At 53.2% G+C, this 18,434-nt stretch overlaps 1 protein-coding gene across 3 annotated transcripts in view; it reads right to left on the bottom strand.

Annotated features, from left to right (window-relative positions):
- NECTIN1 (nectin cell adhesion molecule 1) overlaps positions 1–18,434 on the bottom strand; it is a 152,718-nt gene that overhangs the window by 60,743 nt on the left and 73,541 nt on the right. For 2 of the 3 annotated variants that reach the window (XR_004373717.2, XM_032780425.2), the window contains exon 5: positions 16,103–16,254. Coding sequence is in view for 2 of the 3 variants with exons in the window: in XM_032780425.2 (XP_032636316.1) it covers positions 16,103–16,254 (152 nt within the window). In the remaining variant the exon portion in view is untranslated. Of the gene's footprint in view, positions 1–6; positions 576–16,102; positions 16,255–18,434 lie in introns of those variants that run through there. The other variant, XM_032780417.2, reaches the window with a different exon arrangement.

Genomic DNA, 18,434 nt, shown 5'->3' with positions numbered 1-18,434 from the left:
GGAGCGTGAGTGGGGGTCTGGGGAGGGGGCGAGCTACACGTACCACTCTTTTTTGGAAATAAAAGATCCGTCGTTCTGGGAGACCATGTTCTCAGCCAGATCCAGCTGCTCGGGATCGTACTGGAAGCCGAGTGTCCTTTCGCCGTAGGGCTCCGGATGGGCCCCAACCTCGTCCACCGTGAAGTAAGGCCGCTTGGAGTCGTCCTCATACTTGTTGGCAAGGCCCAGCTTGCGCTCGCCTCCGGCGTCCTCCTCTTCGTCCTCGTAGCTGCTGCCCCCAAGTGGGCCCGGCTTCTTCTCATCATCCGAGTCATCTGGGTACTGCAGGTTCTGGGCCATGGGGGGGTGGTGTTGCGGGACACCGGCCTTGCTGTACCCATTGCCGTACACGTGTTTCTTGGTGCTGTAGTCGCCCTTGAAGGTGTGACGCCGGCGGCGGAGCAACACAAAGAGAACCACGGCCACCACCAGGACCAGCGAGACTCCGCCCACCACGCCCCCAATCACGGCCGTGGGGATGTTCGGCTGCGCCACTGATTTGCGGTCATCGTTTGGAGACGGGGTGGAGGGGAATTCTGGGTAGGAAAAGACAGATGGAAGGGGGAACAGTGTCAATCCATGTGCAATTGCACCCTCGCTCCGGGCTTGCATTTCAATTGGTTATTGGTTGGAAGATGAGGGTAAGGAACAAGGAAGGGAAAAATCGGGGAAGGGGAGGAGCCTACGTACGGCGGCCACGACACAGGGTTAGTGCTCGGGTTCTAGGTGTTAGTCACAGGCGGACCGCGCACCATTGCAAGCTTTCCAGGTTAAGCCACCACCACCAGCAGCATGCAGGAGCCCAGCAGGTGACAGACCTCAGCCCCCATCACCAGCAGTGTCTACACCCAGTTTTCCAAAAGCTGGCCCCAAATTCAGGCTGCCTCTGTGCTTCGGCTGCCCACCTGGAGATTCCACGAGCGTGATTTTCAGGACGAGCTGAGCACCCGTGACTCCTGGTGACAAACTCCAGGTGCTCAGTGCTCCTCAAGAATCAAGCCTGAGGCGTGTCCAGTTAGGTGACTGAAAACAGAGGCAGACAAACTGGGGAGGCTGCTTTGCAAAAGTGTGGCCATAGAAATTCGCATTGCACTGGAGCAGACCAGTGGGCCATCTACTGGTATTGGATCAGACCAATGAGCCATCTAACCTGATATCCCTCCTTCCTGCCGTATCAAATGCAGCCCATCCAGCCCTCTGTCTCAGACACTGCTCAACACTGTCTGATGCTTCAGAGGAAGATAGAAAACCCTATGGTGCATCTCTGTAATTCAATGCCATCCAATGGAGCCATCTCCTGCCTGACCCCAGCTGCTGATCGGTTTACACCCTGAAGCATGAGTATAGATAACCTCTATTTTTTTATTCTGGCTGGTACAGTGGCACTGCAGTTGCTAATCCTGTTCACAGACAGAGGTCCTGGCCTAGTTCAAGAAAAAGAAAATGAAAACTCAGTGGTTTGAGCATTGGCCTGCTAAACCCAGGGTTGTGAGTTCAATCCTTGAGAGGGCCATTTGGGGAACTGGGGCAAAAAATCTGTCTGGGGATTGGTCCTGCTTTGAGCAGGGAGTTGGACTAGATGACCTCCTGAGGTCCCTTCCAACCTAATATTCTATGATTAAGGTGAAAGTTATTTTCCTTTTCACCGTATTTATTTTATATGTTTTATGTTACCATAGACAGCGGTTTGGGGCCAAGAGAGAGCAGGACGAGCTGCTAGGCCCCTAGGCTCAATAAAATCCCCTAGCAAAAAGCTAGCCCTCCTGTCAATGGAATGCCAGTCCCATGGATGCCTGAAGGGTAGTGCCATAGTAAAGCTAGGTCTGTATCCTTCCTTCCCCAGCCTGTCACTGGGCCAACAGCCATCTGCCTGGAACGTGCCTGTGTCCTCAGCAAAGGCTCTGGAATGCCCGTGGCATGGGTGGTGCACTGATGGGGTTAATGGTCACCTGGAAATCCTAGGCACTTTGCCAAGGGTAGCCCCTAAGACCCATCCTGCAAGGGGCTGGTCACGCTCCACCTCTTGTGGAGCCAATGGGAGTTGGAGGTACTTAGCACGATGCAGGATTGGGCCCTCAATGCACATGGGAAGGAGAATGCCAGGCTGGGCCAGTTTTCCCCAACGGTCCCAGCTGCGCCTTGGCAATGATGCTGCCTTGGGGCGGCCTCTCCTCCTATGGGCTTAGTACAGTGTGCCTACTCTTTGCTCCAGGGTTCACTAGAGCACGAGGGAGGGAGGGTCATCTGATGCCCTTCTATAGAGCCTCCAGTCCAAGGAACTCGTTAATCAAACGAGCTAATTACTAACAAGACTTCTAAACCCGCTGCTTCACAGCAGGTCAGTACCATTATCCCCAGTCCCATCTGAGAGATGGGGAAACTGAGGCATGCAGCAGTGGACTGGACTTGCCCAAGGTCAAACAGCAGGGTGGTAGCAAAGCAGCGAATAGAACCCAGATGTCCTTACTCCTAGCTCCCTGCTTTAACCATCGTCTAGTAGTGCCTTCGACAGAGGAGAGAAAGAGAGAGAGCGTAGGGGAGCAGCCCCTCTTCTCTCCTGGCATTGCCAGGCTCAGAACACATCCAGCAATGTTCCATCAGGAAAGGACACACGCACACCAGCCAGCCGTCTGGAAACGCCAAGCTACGTTCCTTCCATGAGAACATTCACAACACGGAGCCAGATCTCACACTTGGGGAACTGGGAAAAATCCAGAACAACTTTACAGACTTCAGTGGCATTGTTCTGGATTTACACCAGCCAAGCCAAGAGCCAAATCCAGCCTCGCCGACCTTCTGAGGAAAGAAGCAAGACATTATACCACTGTTCCCACAGCAGAGCATTGCCTGTGCATGCTCCCAAGGCTGCTGCTCCCCCCCAAGCATTGCCTCGTTCCCCTCCACACTCAGCTGCATTGCCCTTGCTCTCAGGCCTGCTGGCTTCCATGCTCTCTCCTAACCAGCTGGTCTGACCCCTCCGGTGCTAAGCATCTCCCACTATGAGATGACCAGGCCACACATTGGAGCAGCCCCTCTCCCCTCAGGGGGGCCTTGCCTTGCCTCCCCAGCATAGAGATTTGGGGCTGCTCCTCACTGCTGAATAGCTCTGCAGCTGCCTTCCCATCTCCTGCTGCATGAAGCTGCCAATCAAACACCAAACTTCCCTCTCAAATAGAAGCCAGGACTATGGGCAGAGAACCAGCCGAAAGATGGACAAGTTCCACCACTGAATGGTTGCAAAGCAAAAACATTGCCCCACCCCCAACACCAATCATGATGAGCTTGTGGAACTCATGGCCACAAGAGGCCAAGAGCTTAGCAGGATTGCAAAGGAGGATCAGGCATTTATAAGTGACTGTAGGAAACATCAAACAGACTAGAGATTGGGAAGAGACAGGAATTCTGATGCTTCAGGTCTTAACCCAACCTCAAACTCAGAAGGAAACTTTCCTTGGGAGCAGGTTATCCTAGAAGTGTAGCAATTTTCCTCTGAAGCACCCGGTGAGAGAATATTGGGCTGGATGGAGCACCAGTGCAGCTATTCCCATGTACAGAGGGGTGCCTAGTCCCGCATTTTAAACTCTCCCCGTCCTCTGAGATAGAGGTTATGTTTGTGCTGTTGAACGAGACATTTAAAATCTCCGTCCTTTTCTCAGAAATTGCTCCTCCTTTGCATTGTCCCAGATGGACAGTACCGACTCTTTTGCATTAGGAGTGCTGTTAGCGGAGGGCAATGAAACTGATCGTAGCAGAGGGTTTTGCCGCGAGAAATGCCAGTCGGAATGGGACAGGTGCACACAGCTGGGGGCGATTTGCTCCTTCCAGCGCAAGGCAGAGGAAAAACAGACATGCTACATTAAAAGGCGGCCAGTTTAGAAGTCTTTGCATGTGTGTGTCTATCCAGAAAAGCCTGCCAGACGAAACTAAAAACCTCTCGTCTCAACTGCTAAAAATGAGACATCTATCCCTAATGGAAATTGGATAATGCTAGCGGCTGATGTCTCAGCCTCCCTCTCTCACACGCACGCATGTTCTAGCCTCTGCCACGGCCCCATTCAGCCGGTGGGGCCAGTCCCTGGGAGTAACCCCAACGCTGGTGAATCTTTAGGGGGTACAAAGCTGGTGTTATGCTCTAAACCACCCTCTTCTCCCCTCACAGATTCTGGCACATGGATGCGGCTGGAATGCTGCTGACCTCAGACTGTTCTCAGAGGCGGGAGTGGCTAATTAGGGGGCTCTGGCAGCTGAGTATAAGAGAGAGCAGCCCTCCAGTAGCTCTAGCTGATGCTAGTTGACCAGACTGGTTGCCAGCCAACGTCAGAACCTGGGGGCTGCAGCTGGTGGAAAATGGGAGCTCAATTCTCTCCCTGGAGCTGCCCACTGAAGTCAGCTAGAGACTGGTACCGCGTGAGGAGGTGGAGCAATCTCTGGGGTTCTACAGATTCCTCTCTCTTCTTGGCTCCAGGGGGTAGAGAGGCCGTGGTTCTGTGTCGAGCAGCAAAGGGGAGTTTGGCACCTGTCTCCTCACCAACAGTCTTGTTAGCCCTGTGATTCAAAGGCAGGAAATGGGATATTCTCCTTCACCCCCCCACCCTGCAAGATCTCCTGATGTTCGGTTCCTCTCCTCTCGTCCCCAGATGTCACGTTTCTGAGACGTTTCATCAACCTCCCCACCCCCGCCTCCCAACGCTTTGGAAGCGAAAACTAACTTGTCAGAGTGTCAGATTTCGCACCTTGAACGTGGAGGAAATGATTTCACTCAAACATAAGCCCTGTCCCCTCCCCGAAGCCAGTTCTGATGTAAAACTAAGTGTGACTGTGAATCAGCAGGTAAAGCACTGAAATTTCCCCTGCCACTCATCTGCCAGGGATAGCGAGAGAGACGGGGAGGATATGGAGAAGGGAAGGGGACAGACAGAGAGAGAGGACAGAAGGGGGATTGCGGAATGGCAGCAGGATCAAGAGATGGAAACCCAGTGACACAGCAGAGAGGGGGCCAGGGCTCCCTGGGAAGCCAAGAATGAGGCTGTTCCCAGCACTGCCACGGGGTGGCGGGAGAGACCACTTCTGTCCTCCAGAGGATTGGAGGGGAGCTGGGCTAGTGACTTGTTCCCTGCAATCGCTGCAGTGGCTATTTGCACCCCTTCCTCCATCCCCTCCCACCACTGCTTACGGCACAAGAGAGAAGTGAATCCACACAGGAGTGACCCAGCACCCCTACTCTTGCCAAGCAGGGCGACTGGGGGTTCCCAGGGACAGCTGTGCCTTCGCTCAGCAGAGACCTGCAAACTCACTGCCGACCCAGCATGCTGGCGCTGAAGCAGGTGGTACCCCACACTCCCCATCACTGCCACTCTCTGGGTGCCCCCCCACATGCCTGGCAGGGTGAGACAAAGGGGAGAGTAATGCTGGCAGGGCCCTGGCCCATCCCCAGCAGATGAAGGACAGACATGGCGGGGTGAGATGAAAAGCCTGGTCTTTATTTCCAACTCAGAGCTGTGCCTTGCGGGCGGATCTACCGCACAGAGATCCCTTGGATCAGCCATTCCCTGTCAGGGGCTTGGAGCACTTTCCAAAAGGCAGGAAAAGGGGATTATCCCCACTGACAGACAGACTGGGAAACCGAGGCACAGAGCAGAGCCAGGAACAAACTGTCGAGTGCCGACTCCTAGGCCCTGCTGTGACCTTAGACCTTGCTCCTGACTGCCTGCTTTCCTCCTACCAGTTCCTGCCTGGCCATATGGCTCAGGACTGAAGAGAGGGGGCTGGGCAGGGCAGCTTGGCCCCAGGGCTTCTTTAGACCTGCTCCATTTGAACTCCCAGCACCAAGCCTCTTCCAACAGCAGCGGGGATAAGGCGTCAGCCAGCCCATCTCAGCTTCCATCCCTACCCAGAGCAGGGCTCTTTCCTGGTCAGCCGGCTTTTCTCTTCCTCTCCTCTACAAGAGCCACGCAGCCCAGCCACGCCCTGCTTTATCGCCAAGCCCTCACTGCAAACAATCCCCTGCCCCCTCACGCCACCTGGGCCGCTGCACCTGGCTGCTGTCAGCGTGGCCTCTAATTGCCTGGGAGCTGGGATCACACAGTGGCTGTAACCTGGGCGTTTCTAGGGCATGCCTGGCAGCAGCTGGGAGAGCAAGGCTGATAGTTAAGCACCAGCCTCAGCGTCTCCTCTCCCTCCACTGCCCCAACTGCTCAACTCTGAAGTGAACTAATGACTTAGGATGGGCCAGATCCTCTGCTGGCGAAACTTGGCGTGGATCCATTGCCGTTGATGGAGGTGTTGTGGGTAATGAAGCGACGCTGATTCACACCAGCTGAGGATCTGGCTCTGAATACTAGCTGCTGAACAATGCTGAATTCCACGGGCAGGATGAAACGGACCAAATGACAGCCCTGGGTGCCTGTGGAATCCTGCGGCCTGTCTCTTCCCCCCCACCTCGGTGCCCGTGAGGGTACTGGAAACCGACAATCCCACTGCCCAGAGTGGAGCATGATGGGCCCCATGTGAAAAATCCATTAGGAAGAGTCTGGAGAGAATTAAAGCTACCGTGGAAAGGGGAGCAGCAGAGAAATGGGAGATGGGGGGAGGGATAAGCTGAGCTTTTACTACAGTGTAACACATTCTTACTCCCCCTCCAGCCCCAGTAAAACAGAGAGCGCTGTATGCACAGGAATTAAAAGGAGCAACACTATCTCCCCTCTCTCCCCCTCCTGTTCTCTGCCAGCTGTTGCATTCAGCCACGGCTTCCTGTCCCAGTGCCAAGAGCCAGGCCTCTTGGGGCAACAGCTGGGAGCAGAGAGAGAGAGATGAGGGGTCGCTCTGGGTTTCACCTTGGAATGAAGTCAAGCCCACAGTTTCCCTTTGATCCCTCCAAAGAAAATGACTATCCCGCCCCATCTGCAGGGAGCTCTGGCTTCTGGGGCACTTTCTTCCCCTCTTGGAAAGGCTTGGCTGGGTAGCCAGCCTGGAGCATGTTTCCCCAGATCCAGGGTGGGGGAAGCCAGACATCTCATGGCGGGTTTCACCTGTTGCTGACTCACAGCTGGAAAGTGCATGGGAATGAATGGCTCTGAGGGCTGCCACCCTGGCGGAGATCAGGAATAACCCCACCGAGGCCTTAACAATCTCAGGCTTTCCTATATTAGGAGTGAGGCGCCTGCAAATCAGGATCTTTTTCAAGCCAATCATGAGATTAAAAACAAAACACAACTTTCCGGGCTCTGTTTTTAGCTCCTTCTGGTCTTTCAGTCTTTAGGATTCACCTTTCCAAGCTTTTCTCTGCAACCACACAGACTAGGAACTTGCTCCGTTTTTACAATAAAAACCAAGATTCTCAAGCAATCATCTGACTCCAGGTTCTGGGGCCTTTAAGGAAAAAAACACCAGCTAGCATGACAAAGGAGAAGCAGACCCCAAGGGATCCCTGAGGAAACTGATGGAGATAAATCTAGCCACCCCTGCTTCCCACTGCGTGGCATGTTGCATTGCCATATAGATCTGTGCAAAACAGGAGTGAAATGAGTTAGTGGAGCACTTCACGCCCACTGTGCATTAGCTTTGCACAGGAGGAGTAAATAATGACACAAGATGCCAGGCAAGGGGTTGGAGCTCAGCTAATGTTTTCCTAGCAACTGGCAGGTCTTCAATGTCCTGGTCATTCTGTTTGGATGAAGTTCAGCTGCTGAGCCTAACAAATCACTGGGGTCTGCAAAACCAGGCTGGGAAACTGGCAGGGTCAATGAAACTCATGAGATTCCTGCTACCCTTAGCTCCTGCTGAAGGTTGGGAATACTGCAAGAGCTGGCTGCCTTCTGGGGGGTGGCAGCTTTCAGTGGGACTCTGTGAACACAGAGACAATCATGCTTTAAAAAGAAAAAAAAAGTTAGACCAAGTGGAAAAAACTGACCTATTTTCATGAAAAAATTTAGTCCTAATTTCCAAAAGTGTTGGCTGGCTGTATTGAAAGCGTGTGTGTCAGGGGCGGGTGGGATGGTTTTTTATAACAAAAATCTTCTGGTTAGAGTTTGGGTCAGTTTTTCTATGGTTGAGTTTGGTTCTTATTTGCTCCAGGCACGTCCCAAGGAGATATCCCATTTGGCCTGGGATCTGGATTGGGTTTCAGCTGAGGTTTGGGATTTGAACTCAAGTCGGGTTCAGGGTTGGATAAAGCCCAGATTTGGTGAGCTGTTCCCATGAGATTTCTCTCCCTGAGTGGCAAAAAAACCAAACCAAACCAAACCCCACTCAGATGATATGTCATCTTTGGCCAGAATCCCCGGAGATTTCACTGTGTGCACTGGGAACTTCTGAGCTTAGACCTCAATTTGGATACCTCCATCGGGGCCGGGTGGACCAGTGCATTCTAGTCCAGACCCTCTGTAAAGGGCTTTGATTTTAGCAACTCATTCTCTCCAGAACACTTGGCCTGCCCCTGCCCATTCGCAGTGAAACATCCACCCACATATCCTGTGGCTGCTGACAATAGGATCCCAGCAGAGCAGCACAGAGCTGGGAAGGGAGATGAAGCCAGTCGTGGTAGCTGACTAGAAAATACAAGGCAGATCCTCATCTGGTGTAAGTCAGTGAGGACCCAAAGTCTTCAATGCTGCATTACCCCAGCGGAGGATCTGGCCGCCCCTTTCCATCGTTCCCTGCTCTTTGTGCTGGAGGGGAGTGTAGGGGTGGGAAGGGAAACCACTGGAAGCTAATCCAGGAGTTCAGCAGCTGCTGCTGGCATTTCAGAATGTGACGGTTTTTAGGACAGATGCCAAACGTCTCTTAGGTTCTAATCTCTCTGCCAGGTCACCTACTGCTTGTCAATCAAAGACTACCCTGCAGCAGGTCTCTGGCAGAGAATCCAGCAGCCAGGTTACACCACCAAGTCCCCCAGTTGCACCTGTTCTGAGCCCCCTTTAGCCCACTGCCCTGGGTTCAGAGCCCAAGTGGTTTGCACAGACGTGAGCGATGCACCATGCAGACTACAAGGCTCTGGGTGCACAGCCCCCAAGCTCCTCAGCTGCAGTTAAACGCTTGCTGGAAAGGCCTCTCTCCTACGCTCTCGGCTGCAAACAAGGCCTGTGCTCAGTCGGTGCAATGCTTAGCCAAGTCCCACAGGCTGTTTGCAGTGACCTTGCTGGGATGAGAACACGGTGGGTGAGTAAACAACTCTCCAGGCAGCACAGCAAACCAGGGACCCTTCTCGTCTCCGTTTGCACCCCTCCTGCCCGTCTTGCTGAGCCATGGCCCCTCTCACCGCGGAGCAGAGGCCAGAAGCCAATGGCAGAATGGCACATTTATCAAATGCCATCGGCCACTTACAAATTGATAGGGGGACGTCTCAGGGATGCACAGGAGTGCCAACGCATCAGGGGCATGAATCCGCTGGGCATGAACAGCAGGGCAGGGCAGGGCAGGGCAGGGTGAAATTCAACCAGTGACAGGAGAGACGAGGAAAAGACCCACTGTGCTGCGGCAGCCACTGGGAGACGGACTGAGCCCCCAGTAGGCAGGGGTGTGGAGTTAACACCGGGCACCCGAGCTCCACCCTTCTGGAGCACATCCCCTCCTCTGGCGCTCACAGAGTCCCTCACCGAGGTTACCAGTTCCTCCCACTCCATGGAGAAGGACGAGCTCGACGTCCTCCAGAGGGGCCGTTGGTTTTGGAGGCCTCTGATTTGAGACACCCGTGGGTTGGGTTTTCAGAGATGCTGAGCACGCCAACCTCCTTTGCGATCAGGGGGATTGGCGGGTGCTCCACACCCAGGGAAGTTAGGCCTGAAGCATCTCAGGCAGACACCCCCCAAAACAAATAAAAACAAGAGGCCCCAAGTAAGTGGCAGTTTTGAAAGATGTTCAATTTATCGATTTACTGAGGGTCACACAGGGAGGGGGTGGTGAAGCAGGGGACAGTTTCCTTTATCCATCCACCTGCCCATTTTATCCTGCTGTCCCTCACTGTGGTATCTGAGTGCCTTCCCCAGAAAGTCAAGAGCAACAGTGATGTCCCCATGGTCTCCTGGCTCCTTTCCGCTGGACAACAGGCTTTGACCTCCAGGGAGGTGCCTTCACATACAGACCCCGAGGGAGATACGTGACAGCTCAGCAGCTGCTAGGGGAGCCTGTCCCCCCTTCCCATGCCTCTTTCTTCCTGCAGAGAGCAGGGTTACCTTGCCAGGTCCTCCTGCGGTGGCACAGTTGGACTGACCCAGCACAGTCAGGGACTGGGGACAAATTTTAAATCTGCCCTGGCCGTGGCTGATGACCTCTCTGGAGCTTGGCCCTTCCTCTTGCCTTTCCCCTCTTTCCCTCCGGGTCCTCATCTTTTCTCATCCCTATCCCATCTCAGCATTGCCACCCCGCTCCTCATCCTCTTTAGCCTCAGCGGGTCATTGCACATGCTGAGTACACGGCCTGGCCTCTGGGATGAACCATGTTTCCTTAGAGCCATGCACCGCTTCACAAGCTCCTCCTTTGGGAGTCACAGCAGTCGGGGCTGGGGCTGGGGCTGGGCGAAGGAGGGATTCTCTGGGGAGAGTGGCATGGGGAGTGCCCCCGTGCTGGTCCTGCCGTGCGGGAGAAAGAGAGATGGGGAGAGGGCTGCCAGGCTCTCTCAGCGCTCTGCTAATCTCCACTAGCTCTGATTAAGTGTGCCCGGAGCTCACGGGCCTGAGCAGGGTTTGTTTTAATGAGGTCTCTCACCCTGTGCCTGCGCTGAGTGAAGCCAATATACACGGTCTCCAGCCTCCCTGCTTCTCCCCCACAAAGACCCACTCCTCTCCTGTAGCTGCGTTGCTCCAGCCCCGTGGGGTGCAGAGACAACTGCGACAGATACCCACACGCTGCCAGACTATGTGCAGAGCAACACATCCTGCATGAAGAGGTGGAGCCCAGCTGAGACCTTCTGGACCAAACAACAAGCCGAGCCTGAATGACGACCGCTTCTCCTTGCAGCATCTGCGAAATGCAGCTGCCAGTAAGCGGGGGTTCAGAGAAGATTTTTGGTCTCCTTCTCCACCACATCTCCTCAGGTCCCTCCCTGCCATTTCCAAGGGGAGTGTGTACACCCTCTGCATGAGTGTGCAGGTGGGCGCGTGCAGGGAGTTGTGAATATACACGCCTGCCCTTGCACATTATAACGTGTGCATGCACTAAGCTGGGGATCCATGTGCACAGGCTGCATGTGTCTGAAGATGGGCATGCAGGGACGACTACATGCTCATAAGCATGTTTGTGTGCTTCTGCATGCAGGGATGTCTGTGCACGCAGGTTGGTGCATTTGGGTACACATGCTGGTGACAGTGTATGGGCGTGTCTGAGCGTGCGTATGTGTGTGTATGCACAGGGGGGCCAAATGAGCGGGCACATGTGTGACTGGACATGGATGCTCAATTGTGCCTGGCTGTGTCTGAAGGTACAATCATACAGAGATGCGTGTGCACAACTGCTCACGGATGTGCAATTGTGCCCGAATCAGCATGTGCCTGACTGTACACAAATGTGCCTTTGAGCCCTGGTGCACGTGAGCGTGTGCATGCATGATGGAGCGTGCTCCCCTGCAGGGAAGCCTGCCTGCCCTAGAGCCCACTTAGACACGCAGGGACACATGTGCAGACACAGTGAGTCTATAATAAGAGTCCCTTATTATTTCCCACAACCAGCTGTAATAAATAGTTACATGCCTCACTACATGGATTTGCCTCAACCGACAAATGTCCTGCAAGGCAGGAGAAGCTATTACGTGAACAGATTGCAGGGATAAAATATTAAACTTCCACTTATCAATCTTTTTAATGTGCTATAACTCTAATAGCAGCTTTCAGCCTTTTCCCAGAACAAATCCCCGGTTCGCTCAGGAGGGAGACTAAACTAGCCAGGTGATTCCCCTCCTCATTCAGGTCTGGAGTGAGCTAATAGCAGGCTGCCGTGATGGCAGAAGAGGGGGACAGGCGCATGTGTGAGTGAGGGGGGAGCAGGGCTGGGCTGGCTCCACATTGGGCTCCTTTCTATTCTACCCAAGGCTAGCGGCTCACTCGACTGAGCGCCATTTATTGTGCACGGCTCTTGAAAAAGGCTTCGTGGTCCGCTGACAATCCCTAAATTGCCTGCAAGCCCCAAACAAATGTACCTGTAATAGCCGAGCGAGGCCAGCTGAGCCCTCTCCAGTGCTGACCTAATCAGCCCTTGGGGAGAGCTGGATAAACATATTCAGATCCCATGAATTATTAAAAGGGTATTACTTTATGTATCCCTGGTCTAACGAGTCAGCTGCTAATTGGCTCGAACGTGGCCCCCTTCAGTGCATGCTCTTACCCCCTTATCCCTGCTGCAGCTGGTCACCTCACCATGGATACTGTTCTACACGGTGGCACCTCAGGGTCCAGATTCATATCTCCGCCGTGTGGGTGTAAATCTGGAGTCACTCCACTGAAAACAGGGTGTGGGTGTGACTCCAGATTTATGCATCTGGCATCCAAGGCAGTACCAGCCCTCATTCCCCAGCACTATCGCTGATGCCCTATCCCAACACCCTTGAAAACCTGATTTTAACGATGCTTTTCCCCTGCCCTCAGTGCTAATCGTCCCCTGGGCCCCAGCTGCCTGGTAAACAGCAATTCCCAAAAGCTTTTCCTGCTATGCCCATTTCTGCTTCCCTCTGCTCGACACATGCCCCTTCTCTCCCCTCCCTCCCATGCTCTGTTCTCCATTCCCTCCGGATGGCTCACTCCATGGGCTAAGGGACCATCCACCCAGGTACAAAGAGCACTTAGGCACCCAGCTCCCCCTGGAAGTCAATAAGAGTGGACACCTAACTCCCATGGGTTCGTGGTTTCCCCTAGTACGAGGCCTTTCCACTAGAAGAACCATACTAACAACCCTGCCACCATCTGTCCAATGAGCCCCACACCCTAGTGTGCTGGAGACGCCAGGAAATCCACTGGAGACTTCACTATTGCTAGGGAAGGTACCCAGCTACGGTGATGATGGGCGGCAGCGTAAGCCCCTTTGATAGGCAGAAGTGCTTGTGTCATTGTACATGGCTGTGCAATTGCGCATGGCCAGCTGAGAGACATGGGAGCAGAAACAGGGCCTCACTATTACAGGCCTCGCAGCACCGGACATCTTGGGGCATATTTTGACTGTGACACAGTAAAGGTTGAGAGACAGAGAGATCTGAGATTAGAATGAAATATGCTATGAAGAAACCCTGTCTCCCCCAAACTCTTCCCTTGTGCGTGTTGTGAATCTACTCTCCTGTGCTGGGAACATGGAGGTTTCCACCTCCTGGTCTAGTCCAGATTACTGCTCATTACCATTTGATGGCTTTGGGCCTACAAATAAGCTGCAGGTGGTCTCAGCCCGGTTGCTAGAGGGCAGTTGCCCACGTTGCCAAAGGAGCATAGTGGCTGGCACTGATCAGCCCTCTTGTTGGTACTCACAAATGTGGCTGAAGGGATCTCGGAGATGCTCATCTCTCTGGTCCCTAGACACAATCCCGGGTCAACGCTGAGTCAGGGCTACTTGCCCCCCGGCTGCCCAGGCTGTATCTCGCCTGTAGGCAGAGCTCCCCAGTTACTCGGGCTGCCATGATGCCAGCTCCTTTCACCAGTAAAGCATTCCACAAAGGGAAACAGAAACCAGTCCCGGCTCAATAGATAATGAGGCAAAGTAAATGGTTTGCACCACAGGTTCACCACAACAGCAATTAGTGAATGATACGTAGCATCAGTGTTTCATCCACAGCCCTCCACATGCTTCACAAGGGAAAATTAACATGACTGTCCCCACATGCTAGCCGGGGGAAACTGAGGCACGGGGGGGCGCCCAGAGCAACATTATCACTGATTTCAGTTTGAGGCACCCTAGGTCCAATTCTCAGAGCTGCTGAGCACCCACAAGCTGCAATCGGCATCAATGGATGCCAGAGGTGCTCAGCACCTCTTCGAACCTGTCTCAAGTCAGGCACCTCCCTGAAGAATGAGGCATCCGGAAAGAGTGGCCCGCTTTTGAGAATGATTTGAGCCACCTCGCTAGGGGCTAGCAGGGCAGGAACCAGAACCCTGCACCCTTGGGGCTCCCAGCCATGCCCTTGGATGGTGGCCACTGCTGGCAATCTGCCCGTAAGTGCCCACGGTCCCACAATGAATCTGTGGCAGCTCTGGGAATGGGACCCCGGTGTCCTGACTCCACGCAGCCCCTTGTCTAGCCCAGCGAGTGCAGGAGGCCCCATCCCTGCTCTTCACTTGTGCTCCGAACATCCTATGCCCTGGAAGCTCCCGCAGCCTGCAGGGCATCTCATTAGCCGTGTGCCTTAGAGGGAACAATATGGCAGTGCTTGGGACTTTGGTCAGAGAAAGAAGACTGCACGATGATTCCCTAACCTGCCTGACAGCAGCCGCCTTGGCCCCAGGAACTTGTCTCCCCACCCATCCCCACCAGGGAGTCATGCCTGCCACAGGAACTGGAAAACAAGTCTCCGATGTCCCGTCATAGGACAGCCTGAGAAGCAGCCCTCTGCAGATCAGACCTCTGTCTCATTCTGCAGGGCCAATTGGCAGTAGACCCTTGGATAGAGTTTTACACTGCCTGGAAATTCCCTAGTGGAGATGGAAACCAGGCAAGCAGAGAGACCAAACAGCTGGGCAGCTATGGCACGTGGTGACAGAACCAATGCCCTGCTAAACCCCGGGCTTAGAGCCTGGGCATATTAGATCATATTTTGGTTGTGGAACGGGTTTGGAATACTCTCACAGTTCTCTCTATCCCAGCAGCGTTGCAGCCTGGCCATTGGGTGGGGAAAACCTCAGAGTGCCCCTGCATTGTGGAAAAGGTTAAACCCAGGGCAAGAGGCATCCAGCCATTGTATTTAGCCAGCTGAGAGAGATTAGGCTGGACTCTGCCTATCTAAATGTTCATACCATTATTCTAATCCTGGTAGCTAAGCAAGTTTGTCTCCAGGGCACTGGGTGGCACATGGTCTCCTCGCAGATGCTGGGAACAACACTGGGTCATTTGTCTTTTTATAACCACCATGGACTGAGTTGATCTGAGATGGAGATCGTCCACCAGAGGAACACACGTCACAAGCACAACCACACACCGTCAGCAGTGCAACATACCCCAGGCCCTCAGGGCTGCTTGTCAGCCAGTCACTCCTTGCTATCTCCACCAAGACCCGAGAGCAATCAGATGCTCTGCTACCGCCCGAAACCTTAGCTCAGTGCTGTACAATAACATTTCCTTTCTCTGCCATTCGCCTGTCACTGCCAGAGGTTACTTCTCTCTGATGTCAGACCAACAACTTCTGATGTCATTTCTCCTCCCTCGTTAATCTACTGCCACATGACGTCATTTCCTCCCTTTGACATCATGACGCCTCCTGATGTCATCTCGTCTCTTGATGTTAACCCAACATCTCCAGATGCCACTTCCTCTCTCAGTAGCTACCCTGATTTCTCATAAAACACTGTATGACATCACCACCTTAACTCCTGGCCCTCTGATGTCACTCCCTCCTGGAGCCTAGAGAAAGTGGCCCCTCTCCCTACAGCTTGTCTCCTCAGCCTCGTGTGCGATCGTACGGTTAACGGCTGTATGGTGCAGCACAACTGGAAAAAATTGATGAGTTGCTTCAAACTGACTAGCACGGGAAACAAATAGTCGCCCGCAGATGTCGGACCACTGCCTTGTTGGGAGGCACTCCTCTTTCCCACCCCCTCAGAAAGCCTCTCCTTCAACACTTCTCACCACACATCCCAGCTTCAACTCTTCCTTTGAATCAGAAGCGGAAAGGAAAACAAAGGGAGGTGAGATCAAACAAGCCATAGTGTATAAAAGGAAGAGAGACCAAGAAAACATGAAATGAAATCCAAGCCCAAATCACTCAGAAAACAAATCCCATGAGCGCAGGGCAAAGCGGAAATCCTCTTTGCTTTATCGGTTATACCCCGAGAGAGAGAGTCTAGCTCTAGAAAAAACGACAGAAGAGCATGCGGCTGGTTGTTCACCACTAGGTTAGGTCTCCCCAATCTGCCCCTTTGCGGATAGGCTGAGTTTTTCCTACCTGTTACATTGACTTCCACGAGCCCTGACCGCGTGCCGATGGTATTGGTAGCCTCACAGATGTACGTCCCCGCCAGGCTGTAGGAGACGGGCCCTTTGAAGAACAGGGTGTTGTTCTGGACTTCTACGTTCTCGGGCAGTGAGCCGTTCAGCCTACAGGGGAAGAGCATTGGGGTTGGTTCCCAGGGTCTCGCGGTGCTCAGGCAAGGCTGCTGCACTCACGAATGCCTAGGTAACTCCACTGACGTCAACAGAGCCCCTGGTGTGAGTGGGAGGGGGAGCAGGTCCTTGTTTCACCAATTCCCTTCCACCACCTCCGCATGTCTATCCCTCTCCATCTGCAAACACAGCAAATGGGCATGAGTTACCCTCCTCTGTCACTACCACCTGTTCCCTGACCTGCTTGGAGTGCAGATTCCCATCTCACCTAGAGTTCCCGAAGCCGAAGAGAGTTAGCTGGAAGACTGCTTTGGATCAGACTGGCATAAATCAGGAGTCAATGGAGCTATGCCTGGGTAAAACCATTGTGATATCAGAATCAAACCCTTTGCATGAACTTACCCCTCGTTTATGTTATTGCTGGATCGGACCACCTGGTTGCTGAGCTGTCATAGACAAACCTGTTGGGGCAGCAAATCTTTCTAGACCATCTTTATTTGGGGCACTCCCAGTTCCAGACAGACACCAGAAGTGGGGGGTGGGTGGGAGTGGAGAATCAGCAAAATATTTCAGAGCCTTAGAACAGATCAGTTTCCAGTGTGGCTCTGGAAATAGGTGCAGATTTGGAGGTGGTGGTGGTTAGGTTTGAGGGTGGGTGTGGTAAGGTTATCATTTTATGTCACAGACTCATCTCTAGCAGGCCTTCGACCCACTTACGTCCCCCTCGCCTTCCATTCAGTGCAACCAACAGACACAAGGATACTGATTCGCTACTGCATGATTCCCTTTTCATGCCAGTGTAACCCCACTGGACAGATCTTCAGCTGGTGACAATCAGCACAACAATGCTGACCTCCGTGGAGCTTTGCCGACATACACCAGCGAAGGATCTCACCCACTGATGTGAAACTGGAACAGCACCGAGTCAGGCGCCAAGTTTCGGACAAGCCATGAAACAAACAAAACCCCCAAAAATCCATACGCCGAGGAAAGAAATATACATCCCAGTCACTCTTAATTACCACTGCAAAGTAAAGCAATTACTTTTATTAACCAATTACATTTACTAAGTAATCTCCCCCCCTACAAAAAATGCATTAACTGTAAGTAATCCTTAGTAAAAAAGAGGAATGAAGTGCTGCCTTGGTTGCGTTAGTATAGGAAATGGATATAAATAACAATATCTATAAGCCAAGGGATGACCATGAATACCATTAATAAAGAGAATGCATTAGTCAGGAAGGGTGAAATTCATCCCTTTACAGAGAGCCAGCAAATGGGCTATGTGCCACTTAAGTCTCACTTATGCCCTGGGATTTAAGTGGCAGATATATAGGCCTGCTGTTGGTTCAGTGCCAATGGGTGCATCAGAGCCCCGCCCTGCAAGGCACTGAGCAGCAGAGGCATTGGGACCTGTGGGTGCTCTGCACTGTTAGCATTGCTGTAGGGATGCAAAGGCAGTCATGCAGCCAACTCCCAAAGGGCTGGTACCTTGGGGGGGAATCCCAGTCTGCTTCCAACAGACACCTTGGGCCAGGCCCCGCACTGGGGTAAACCAGCCACACTCTGTTGATTTCAGTGGAGCTGCTGCACTGGTTTATGACTGCTGAGGACCCTCCATCTCCTCAACTTGCCATTTCCTGGCTCATCCTATGTAATCATGAGTCAGTCCCGGCAGGAAACCCACTTTCTCAAGCCTGGCAGCCATTTGGACTCTGAGCCCTTATGTGGGCCCAGAAGAACCTAGCTACAACCTTGATGCCTGTGGGTGCAAATGGGACCCCGGCCCTGGGAGTGGGAAATCTGCACCCTAAAGCTGGCATTTTCCCAAGCGCTCAGCACTGGCCTAATCCTGCGCCCACTGAAGCCAGCCTCCATATGGCACTTACGTGGCCTCTGTTACAGGAAGATCCAAATGCCTACAACTTGAATACATTTATCCTCATGTGTGACCAGCCCGGCTAAGAGGAAGCCAGCTCCAGTGCACCTGTGACTGAGTTCCTGCTGCCCAGCTGGGCCTCAGGGAGACGGAAGTAGACATCAGGCTGGTAACAAGACTCTGGTGCACTGGATTCCCTTCCCTCTTAAAAGGGACCAGTCACTCTGGCACCCCTCAGAAGCCCAGGAGACAGCAGAGAAATGCTATTATTCCCATGGAACAGATAGGGAACTAC

Source organism: Chelonoidis abingdonii, chromosome 18 (assembly GCF_003597395.2).
Source record: "Chelonoidis abingdonii isolate Lonesome George chromosome 18, CheloAbing_2.0, whole genome shotgun sequence".
In the NCBI taxonomy this organism is placed as follows: Eukaryota; Metazoa; Chordata; order Testudines; family Testudinidae; genus Chelonoidis; species Chelonoidis abingdonii.
The sequence above is the reverse complement of the archived record's forward strand: the minus strand, read 5'-3'. Positions and strand labels throughout refer to the sequence as shown.